Source organism: Chlorella variabilis (assembly GCF_000147415.1).
Source record: "Chlorella variabilis unplaced genomic scaffold CHLNCscaffold_3, whole genome shotgun sequence".
Lineage (NCBI taxonomy): Eukaryota > Viridiplantae > Chlorophyta > Trebouxiophyceae > Chlorellales > Chlorellaceae > Chlorella > Chlorella variabilis.
The window spans coordinates 935,512-945,610 of record NW_005435085.1 but is presented as its reverse complement, the minus strand read 5'-3'; the positions used below and the strand labels follow the sequence as shown (position 1 = coordinate 945,610).

General features: G+C 67.0%; 3 protein-coding genes across 3 annotated transcripts in view; 2 read left to right on the top strand and 1 right to left on the bottom strand.

Annotated features, from left to right (window-relative positions):
- CHLNCDRAFT_56893 (hypothetical protein) overlaps positions 1 to 2,425 on the top strand; it is a gene marked incomplete at both ends in the record, with an annotated part of 8,445 nt that extends 6,020 nt beyond the window's left edge. The window contains 6 exons of the mRNA XM_005850831.1: positions 300 to 460; positions 703 to 840; positions 1,051 to 1,328; positions 1,684 to 1,850; positions 2,012 to 2,186; positions 2,287 to 2,425. Of these exons, the coding sequence (XP_005850893.1) occupies positions 300 to 460; positions 703 to 840; positions 1,051 to 1,328; positions 1,684 to 1,850; positions 2,012 to 2,186; positions 2,287 to 2,425 (1,058 nt within the window). The remainder of the gene's footprint in view (positions 1 to 299; positions 461 to 702; positions 841 to 1,050; positions 1,329 to 1,683; positions 1,851 to 2,011; positions 2,187 to 2,286) is intronic.
- Positions 2,426 to 3,358: 933 nt separating this feature from the next.
- Positions 3,359 to 7,491, top strand: CHLNCDRAFT_56892 (hypothetical protein; the record flags this gene model as incomplete). The annotated part of the gene is made up of 10 exons (XM_005850830.1): positions 3,359 to 3,763; positions 3,878 to 3,954; positions 4,088 to 4,284; positions 4,338 to 4,675; positions 5,074 to 5,210; positions 5,416 to 5,731; positions 5,949 to 6,025; positions 6,268 to 6,377; positions 6,628 to 6,717; positions 6,983 to 7,491. 10 exons carry the CDS (start codon positions 3,359 to 3,361, stop codon positions 7,489 to 7,491), a joined length of 2,256 nt encoding a protein of 751 aa, XP_005850892.1.
- Positions 7,492 to 8,519: 1,028 nt separating this feature from the next.
- Positions 8,520 to 10,099, bottom strand: part of CHLNCDRAFT_50283 (hypothetical protein) — a gene marked incomplete at both ends in the record, with an annotated part of 2,620 nt that continues 1,040 nt past the window's right edge. The window contains 5 exons of the mRNA XM_005850548.1: positions 8,520 to 8,634; positions 8,776 to 8,976; positions 9,142 to 9,345; positions 9,488 to 9,600; positions 9,778 to 9,951. Of these exons, the coding sequence (XP_005850610.1) occupies positions 8,520 to 8,634; positions 8,776 to 8,976; positions 9,142 to 9,345; positions 9,488 to 9,600; positions 9,778 to 9,951 (807 nt within the window). The remainder of the gene's footprint in view (positions 8,635 to 8,775; positions 8,977 to 9,141; positions 9,346 to 9,487; positions 9,601 to 9,777; positions 9,952 to 10,099) is intronic.

Genomic DNA, 10,099 nt, shown 5'->3' with positions numbered 1-10,099 from the left:
CCATACGACGTCTCCTTCGAGCTCTCCCTCTTCGACCGCCTGCCCTCAGGTGCGCCGCCCGCCCAGGCCTGGCAGGCAGGCAGGCAGGCAGGCAGGCACGCCTGGCGGCAGCCGCGGCCGCAGCAGAAGAACAGAAGGATCGCTGTGCCCGCGCCCGGCACCTCCTGGCCCCGCCCGCTGTACTGCCCATGCCCGTTTGTCTTCCTCGGCGCCCCCCAAGTTCCGCGCACACACCCATGCCTACACCCCTCTTCTGACCCTGCCTCTCTCCCTGCCTCCCTCCCTCCCTCTCCCCCCAGGCTGGTGGCACGTCAACGTGACCAGCACCCCCGCCAAGATCCAGGACGCCATGATGGCCAGCCTCAACGTGCTGCGCAACATCAAGCTGCAGCCCATCACGCAGCGCGAGCTGCTGCGCGCCAAGCGCACGCTCATCACGCGGCACGACAGCGACCTCAAGGTGCGGCCCCGCGGCCGTCGCAGCGCCGGCAGCGGGCTGGGAAGAGGGGCCTGGGGCCCGGGGCAAGGGGCAGGGCTGGGGGCTGGGGGCGGCCTGCTGCGAGCCCTTGGCGAGCCCTCTGGGCGGTCCACACTGTTGATGTTGCTGCCTCAGGCTGCTCCCCTTCCCAGCTGCGCCCGCCTGCTGATCCGCTGCCCTGCCCCCCTCCACCCCTCCCCCTCCCTCCCTGCTGTGTGCTGCAGGACAACCTGTACTGGCTGGGCCTGCTGACGCACCTGCAGGCCGACTGCGTGCCGCTCAAGAGCCTGGACTGCCTGCGCGACCTGCGCAGCATGTACGAGGCTGCCGGGGTGGAGGATGTGTACGATGCATACAACCAGGTGGGGCGCTAGTTGCTTCGGTGGCCCGTCTGGTTTGCTTGCTTTGTGGTACGGGAGGGCCCCCGGCGGCTGTGGGGTGGTGGCGTGGGGTGTGTGGCAGCCGGAGGCGGTCGGCTGGCGGGCGTGGCGACCCCCGCTTTCTCTGTCCCTGCTTTCAACACTTAATGCTCACAACCATCGCTACCCATCCCGGCCCATTGCACTGCGCAGTTCAAGTTTGATGATGACAGCGTGTTCACTTGCATCGGCACCAGCGGCAAGGAGCCTCTGGCCACCCCCTCCCCCATCCTCGCGCGCCGCCAGCAGCAGCAGCCGCTGGCGGCGGCCGCCGCGGGCTGGGCCCCCAGCAACGGCGGCGCACGGCCGCCGACACCGACGCCGCCGACGCCGCCGACCAACGTTGACCCAGACCAGGCGGCGGAGACTTTCATGGCGGCGTTTAAGACCATGCTCAGCAACATGGGCGGCCAGCAGCCGGGCGGGCGGCAGTGAAGGTTGCCAACCAGTGGGCCCTTCCTCTCGTGCGCCTCGTGCCCACGCGCACAACCCCCAGTTTCCCTCCAGACTATGCCGCGCTCCGTCTGTGTATTCCTTTCTGCCGCTGCACAGCCCTCGTTTTGACAGTTTCAGAGTGTTGTTTTCCCCCTGTTCCTCGTGTGTGGGGCATCTGCGCACCTCTGCTGTTGTTGCTGCATCTCTCCCGAGCTTGACCCAATCATGATGCACCAGTGTGCTGCCCTCAGCCTTCAACGCATGATCTGAGTTGTACTCTGGCGCGTGCCCATGTGCCCATGCACCGTGCCTGCCAAAACTCATCCCAAACGATGTAACAACGTGAAACAGTCATCATTTGGAAAGGCCAAGAATAGAAAGCACTGAACATTCAAGCCATCATTCACGAGAGCTGCAGCTAGATAACTTTAGTTCCTGCCCATTTGTCTGTGCAATGAAGTCCCCGACAGTCGTCCTGTGCGGTGTTCTGCTGGGCACCCTGCTGGCGGTCCCTGCTGGTGAGTGCCTGGCCGCCTCCCCTGCTCCAGCTGCGGCATGCCAGGGCCTGCTGGGTCCAGGCAAGGTTGGGTTGGGAGCACCAGGCGCCACCCAGCAGAGCCTGGGGCCAGCCGGCACCCCGCCCTCGACACCCGTCGGCCCGCCCGAAGCTGCTGTGCAGGGCGAGCCCAGAGCGAGGGCGGCTGCGTCGCGATTGGTCAGCAGGTGCTGGGCGCATGCGAGCAAGAGAGGAATGTGATCAATCAGCATGTGCCACTCTCATCCACAGCCCCCACAGCCCAGCAGACGGCGGATGCAATGGCCGCCCTGGAAAGCGCCGAGCCGCCAACGGAAGGGTGAGCAGGGCGGTCAACAGAGGCCATCCCAGCCTCAGCCAACGTGGTTGCTCATGCGTGTGTGACTGACCGCACAGAGTTATGTTCCCCCGCACTGCAGGTGCTGCACCGCTGTGGAGACATTCTCTGCCTCGGACTGCCTGGTCGATGAGACGCTGATTGCCATCCTACCCAGCGTTGGTATCAGCCGCCCTGGCCTGAATGTCACTCTAGCCATCCTGGAGCAAGTCTGTTTCTGACCGGCGGCGCTGACATGGAGCCTGCACATCCCCCCAAGGGGGTGGCGGGCAACTACCCTACGTTGACACGACATCGTTACACAGTCACAAGGGTGTACCCTTGTATCAAGGTGCCTGTCTTGCACATTCATGATGCGTGGAGCGAATTTAAATTTGACCGATGTGGCGCATGCGCCGTGAAAATGAGAAGAACAGGAAGAGCAAGGTACCAGCAGCTTTGCAGGTGGAATCATGCTGCTGCTGAGCTGCAGATTCGTCAGTAGGAGGGCAAGCCCAGCAGCAGCAACCGGGCCATGGACTGGCGGAGGCCAGCGGCCACCTGGACCGCCCGCAGCTGGCATCGCGCTCTCAGCTGCATGGCACTGGAATTCCAGGTCGCGCGCTTGATTGGAAGTGCGGGCATGGCGGTGTGGCTGGATTGCGTGCCCTCGGGCTGGTCAGCGAATGGCGCATGCGGGCGGGGTGGGTCGCTGGTCAGGCCTCGCTCGCTCTGTCGTTGTTCAATTATATAAGTGGTAAATAAGTAGATAACGTAAGACCGCATGCCTTGCGCACGTCGCTGTGCGAAAGGACTTCCAGCTGGCGCCCTGCGCCAGCTCAGGATCTGGAAACCATCATTTCTGTTGTGCCTGCACAGCCACTTTGCACAGCCACTTTGCACAGCCACTTTGCAGCTGGACCTCCAGTCATTGCAGGCTGCGGGTGAGGAAGGTGGGTGATCCAAGAAGCAAACGAGTGACTCGTGCTCAGGCTTTGTGGGAGCAGCACAGTGCCCAGGGGAGAAGCCAGGCTGCTTGGCACAGCCTTGGACGCGCCGCCGCGGCCGCCAGCTGCCCCTCAACAGGCGGCAGCCGTCGGCCGCCGCTGCCCCCTCTGTGTTCAGGCCTGGTCCGCTATCCTCTTCGTCCTCTTCGTCCTCCTCTCCTTCCTGCCATGGGCGCGGGCTGGCGGCGCTGGAGGGAGCGCATCCAGCAGGGGAGCCCCCTGGGGGGCCGGGACTTCCAGCCCACCTCCAACGCGCGGTGCTCCACCATGCTGGAGGAGGCGCGGCAGTTTGTGGTGCAACTGGAGAAGTGCGAGCGCGCCGTGCGGCAGATGGCCGCCGCCAACGCCGAGGCCGTGGGCGCCATCCGGGGCGTGATGGCGGCGCCGCTGCCGCTGCGCTTCCAGGAGACGGCGGCGGGCAGCGGCGGGGCCTCCAGCGGGCCCTCCGCCATCGGCGGCGACGGTTTCAGTGCCCACGCAATGAGCAGGGCGGTGCAGGAGGCGACCCACAAGACAGAGGCGGAGGTTCTGGCGCCGCTGCAGAGGTGGCACGACGTCTACACCCAGCTGGCAGTGAGTGTGCTGCCCCCATCGTGATCAAGGACACAGTAGCTTTCCCATGCCTCCTGCCAGCTCGTGACCGCCTGGCACCCGACGCGCTGGCGCCGTGCCTGGCCCCGCCCGCAGGCACGCTACGGCGAGCTGGAGAGCCAGCGGCTGGAGGTGGACTCACGGCGCAGGACGGTGGCTGAGCTGTCCCACAAGTGAGCGGGGGGCTGAGTGCTGGCGCGCTGGCTGGAGGCATCCCTTGTGAAGGGGGGTGTCCCGCAGTGATGAGCACGGCCCCATGCGCTGGGGCTCTGGCTGGCCCTGTGCCCTTGGCTGGGCTGCCTGCAGGGTGGACAGCCTGCGCGCGCAGCTGAGCAGCCGGGGCAGCGATGCCAAGCAGGAGGCGGCGCTGGAGCAGAGCATGCGCCGGCTGCAGCACAAGGAGAGCAAGCTGCAAGGCGAGCTATACAGCGCTGCCTCCGATGCTGCCGTCATCACGCTTGTTTGGAAAAGCGCCGAGAAGCAAGCTGTGGGGTCCTCCCACAGTGTCTGATGCCGTCCCTCGTCTGCCCTCCTGCTGCTCGCGCGCCTGCTGCAGTGGCGGCGCAGAGCTTTGCGGACCTGGAGCAGCTGCTGCACCGAGACCTGGCCACGCTCATCACGGATGCGCGCTGGCTCAGGCACTATGCCGCGGCGGCGCTGCGCCTGCAGGGCAATGCGCTGCTGGGCGCGGCCGAGGCGTTTGGCCCGCTGCCGGCCCAGTCGCCGCCAGCCCGCAAGCTGGCAGAGCCCCCCAGCCCGCCACCTGGCATTACAGGCGGGCTGGGCGCCAGCGCCGTCGGTGGCACGGCGCCCGCTTTTGCGGCGGGCCAGCTGGGCGAGGGCCCGCCGCCACACACACCGGATGCGCAGCTGGCGCCGCTGGCACGCTTTCCAGTGACCGCCGAGAAGGCAGGCGCTGGCGGGGGACCCCACTCTGCGACCGTGTGATGATGGAGTTGCATGGTTGGAGTTTGGATATGGGGCAGGCTGTTGGCAGTCGGCTTAGACGGCGGCTCGGCGGCTGGCGGCGGCTTCCGCGGTGGCGGGATGTCTGGGCGCCTCTCGGCGCCTTTGCTGGGACATGAGCAGGGTCGGCTGCAAGTGCAACAACTGCTTTGTAATTGCTAGGGTCTCTGAGGCAGGAGGACCAAGAGGAGGCGGGGTTTCCGTGCTGCCAGCGGCGCTGGCAGTGCCACGGGGCAGGCGGCCCGGTCCCCCAGGGCTTAGGTCGAGTAGATGCCGCGCCTCCTGGACAATTTAGAGGGTCTTTGACAAATTGCATCACCCTGTAGGTCTGCCCGCACCCATTCACAGCCCCCGATCGCCCTGCAACTACTGCGGCTGCAAAAATGGGGGCCGGATGGAGACGACTCAAGGAGAGGGTCCGGGAGTCTATGCCCGGCGCTCACGACCTCACCAGCAACGCAAGGTCTGGGCCGCGTCGCCTGCTGGTCTGCTGGCAGCCAGGCTCGCACGCCCTGCTGGCGGTGCAGGAGGCAAGCCAGGGCCGGCAACGCCGCCAGCTGCCCGCCGCACTGGCGCGCGCGGCAGGCGGGGCGGCGCCTCTCGTCGGCACCTTCCGCTGCCAGGGGAGGCGCCACGTGCTCCCAACGCCCACCTGCCCCTCCCCGCAGGAACAAGGTGATGATGAAGACGGCCACCGACTTCAGCTTGCAGGTGCGCAAGTGCGAGAAGGCGATCCGCGCCGCCCACGCCGCCAACGCGGAGCTGCTGTCGGCCACCAAGACGACGATGACGCTGCCGCTGCCGCAAACGTACGAGGACACCAACGGCGGCGCCGGCTCCGCCACCTCCTCCCTCAACCTGGTGGGCGGGCCCACCTTCAAGGCGGACACAGTGAGCCGCGTGACAAACGAGTCGGGGCACAAGCTGGAAACGGAGGTGCTGGCGCCGCTGACGCGGTGGCAAGAGGTGCACCTGCAGCTCGCGGTGAGTGGCCCGCTGCCGCCGGGGCCTGCCGCAGCCGGCGGTCAGCGCCCCCCAGCCAGGCTGCCGCCGCGGCTGCTCCACTTCTCCTCGCCGATCGGCCGACCGGCTGCTGCGTCGCTGTGCTGCCGCCCGGTGGCGACGCCGTGCGTGGCCGCGGCAGCACTCCATACCTGCCTGCCCACCCTGCTTCGTGCCGTGCTTGTGTGCTGAATGGCAGGCTCGGTACAAGGACCTGGAGAACACGCGGCTGGAGCTGGACTCGCGCCGCCGCACGGTCACGGAGCTGTCCACCAAGTGAGAGGCGGCTGGGCTGGGTGGCGGCAGTTGTGGCAGGCCATCCAGCAGAGGGCGCGTGCGTGCGGCTGGTGGGCTGCGCAGCGGACGAGCAACACAAGTGGCTGGAAGACGCGGCAGGGAGCAACAGCAGTGGCGGGTGGAGCGGCGCTGGGCTTGCCTGCCTGCGATGCTGCGGGGTGCATGGTTTGCCAGAGCGGCCGCGGTGTTATCACCTGGCCTGTGCGCCCGCGCGACTGCAGGGTGAGCGCGATGCGCGCGCGGCTGGGCGCGGGCGGCGGCGGCGCCAAGCCCGAGCAGAAACTGGATGCCACCATCCGCCTGCTGTCGCACAAGGAGGCCAAGCTCAAAGGTGGGGCGTGGGGCAGAGCCCGCCTGGGGGCTCCAGCCGGTGGGGGAGCGAGCCTGGGGGAAACACCCAGTGGGGGAGCGAGCCTGGGGGCTCAACCCAGCCCTGGTCAAGCGAGGGGCGATGCAAGCGCGCGGCCGCTCCCTGGCACAGCTCATGTTGCCCCTCGGCTGAAGGGTCGCCGCGCTTTGGCGCCGCCTCACCCGCCGACCCTGCCGCCCTTCTGCTCCCCGCCCCTCTGCGCCAACCGCAGTCACCACCCAGAATTTTGACCAGCAGGAGGCGCTGCTGGCTCGCGACCTGGCGGCGCTGATAGCCGACGGGCAGTACCTGAAGCACTACGGTGAGGGGCGCTGCACACGCGCGTTCGCATGTGTGTGCCTGTGGCTGCCTGCTGTGCTAGAGGGAGAGCGTGCTAGAGGGAGAGCGTGGAGGCAGGGTGCTGTTGTGGCAAGCTGATGGGGAGTGCATGGCACGAGGTTGGGGCGAGGTTATCGAGTGCATCCGGCCTCAGTTAAGACGCCCTTGCCAAGAGCAGTCTGGAGCACTGCCCTACCAGCCCACTGGCATTGACAGGCTGCATGCCCGCCGTCCCGCTGCGCTTGCAGTTGCGGCGGCGCTGCGGCTGCAGGGCGGCGCGCTGCTGGGCGCGGCGGACGCGTTTGGCGAGCTGACCAGCGCGCCGGCGCCGCCGGCTGCGGCGCCCTCGCCCGTCGGCACGCCCACCGGCGCCCTGGCGGCCGCGGGCACCGGAGCGGCAGGCTTTGGCATGTTCACGCAAGGCCCGCCGCCTGCGGTGGGCATGGCGGGGCCGCCGGCGGGCCCCGCGCCAGAGGCCTCCAACCCCTACCACTCGGCGGGCAGCCTGGGCTCTGGCGGCCCCGTCACCGGCAGCCTGGCGGCAGACCGCCCCGCGGGCTATAGCAGCGGCGGCGGCAGCGGCGGCGGCTCGCTGGGCAGCACCAAGCGCTTCTCGGAGCCAGAGGCGGGGGACAAGGCGGCGGCGCCGCTGGGCAAGGGCGCAGAGGGCGGCGTGCCGGCGGCGCGCTACCCTGTGACCGAGCAGCCCGCGCCTTCGGACAACCCCTACAGCGTGCGCAACTACAGCTATGCATGAGGTGATGGGGGGGGTGACAGCCCGGCTGGTCACCAGCCCGGGCCCAGACGTGCGCCCTCCGCTGCCCAGGTGGCAGAGGCGCTTTCCAGCACTCGTTGACCCACTCACACTCGTTCGTTGCTCCCGTGCTGTCCACATTGGTTGGCCCGCCCAGCCCCTGCGCCTGTGTTGCGTGGCCAGCCCTTGCCTGCTGCGAGCGCCACACCCTGTCGCAGTATACTCACTTGCCTCACACCGCACACAACATCCCAGTCAACCCTCCTGTTTTCATGCCTTCCCAGTCTGTTATATGTATTGTCGCTCCAACTCGATGATTCGTCATTATGGCACCCTTCTGTTTCCCCCCTGGTATTGCGTGTAAGATGCTGCAGTGCTTTCCCTTGGATTCGCAGCATCTGCCCTGGAGAAGTGCTCATTACAGGTTAGGGACTGAGAAATCAGGCTTCTGAAAGCAAGTTGGCATCTGCGATGTGTTGCCCACGGTGCTGCTGGAAATAAAAAACGCTGTTGCTGGAAACTGAACTCAGGAAGATAAAGTCATGAAGCAATAGGTTAGGAAGGTATTGCAAAGCAGTAGGTGATTATCTGATGGCAGCGTTGTGAAATGGTGCCATCTGGCGCAACAAGGCGATGCCGGCATGAAGGCCAGCGAGAATACAGCAGTGCAGAGAGAGCGGTCGGAAGGGTAAGGCAAGAGAGAATGTCCGGTACCAAGCCATGCAGCAGGTACAGCCAGCTGTTGGGAAATGACGATGGGGGGTGATCACTCTCATGAGAGCGCATCATGTAAGGCAGTGTTCAGTACGTGGCGGCCAAGACTATGATGCGCAGTGGCAGGTCATTCTTTTTAGAGTGTTTGATATTTGGAAGGCAAAAGGGCGGCAAGAGTGATCGAGATGTGGGTTATCTTTCAGAGGCAGGGGAACCAAGGCTTGCATCAGTAGGGGACACATGGGCACGCGGCAGCCCAGGCTGCAGCGGCAGGCAAGGGCTTATTGGTTGGCATGTGGCGCTGCTGCTCAGCCGTGTCACATGATGGTGCAGCAGCCGGCCTGGGAGCCTTTAGGCCCGTGCGCCTGCTCCGCTGCCTGCAGCTCCCCAGACCGCTCCACCTCCTCCATCCGCCTCACCACCTCCTCCATGCTGCAGCAGGCAGGGCAGGGGCAGTGGTGCGATGTCATGCACCGGGGACGGCACGGCGGGCACAGCCGCCGAAGCCAGGGAGACACCCGCGCTGCCGGCAGCGCCGCTCGACGCGGCCTGCCTGCTGCTGCTGCCCCTCACCTGGGCCTCAGCTCCGGTGTGCCCGACTGGCACTCCTTGACCAGCTGGCGCAGGCCCTGGGGCAGCGCCTCGCTGATGGGCGGGCGGTAGCCGGCGGCCACCTTGTGTGCGTGCGCCTGGGCGTCGTCGGCGCCCCCAAGGTACATGATGTCCGCCAGCAGCATCTTGCGGTGCAGCAGCTCGTACAGGATGACGCCAAACCTGCGCGCACAGGGGGAGTGGAGGCGGCAGGGAGCACTCGGCGCTGGTGAGAAACAGCGCGCCACCGCGTTGAAGGGCAGAGGGCAAGCAGGGGCAACGGCAGGGGCTGGCAAGGCAAGCAGCACGGGCGAAGCAGGGCGGCTGGATGCCGAGTGTGTCACCCACCCGAAGCAGTCCACCTTCTCGTTGTACGGCTTGCCCTGCAGCACCTCGGGCGCCATGTAGATGTAGGCGCCCGTCTGCCCCGTCAGGTGGTACTTGGCCTGCCTGGCGTCGGCGATGCCCTGCCGCTGCGCCTCGGCGTCGGCGGCGGTGGGGCTGCGCGCGGCGTCGGCGGCAAGGGCCAGGCCGTGGTGGCACTCCTCCTCCCTGAAGGTCAGGGGCAGGCGGGGGCAGGCAGGGGCACATGAGCGCGGGCAGCTAGCAGCGTGCACATGCTGCCTGCCAGCAGCGCAGCGAGCTCCGCCATGCAGCGCCACCACCACCTCCGCCCAGAGGGATCCTGGCTCACTTGATGTCTTCGATGGCGGGCAGCGCCGCCGCGGGCCGCTTGACCAGCGTGTGCAGCCCAAAGTCTGCCAGCTTGGCATCCATGCGCCCGCCCTGGCCGCTGACCAGCAGCACCTGCAGCCATGCATGGCGCGCGGCGGCCCAGATGCATCAGCACAAGCAGCGGCAGCGAGCAGTAGCGCTTGCAGCAGCAGCAAGCAGGCTGGAGCATGGCTCCAGCTGAGCTTCACGCGCTTCTTGTTGCTCACGCGGCCTATCAACGCGGGTGACTGTAGCATGACATATGCTTACGTTTTCTGTCTTGAGGTCTCTGTGGATGACCATGGGGCTGCAGCCGTGCAGGTAGGCCAGCCCCTGCGCCATCTGCTTGCCCCAGCGCACCGCATCCGCCAGCGAGTACAGCTTGCGGCCGGGGGTAATCATCTGGTTGAGGACCACCTTCTTCAGCGTGCCGTGCTCCGCAAACTGTGGAAGGGGCGGGGGGGCGGGGGGGGGGGCGGGGGGGGGGGCAAGGGGGTGGGATTCAGGGAATTACCGGGGGGGGCAAGGAAGAGGGCGCGAGGGAGGAACCCGGGCTCCCTCCCCCGGGCCTCCCTCCCTGGTGCCCCCCACC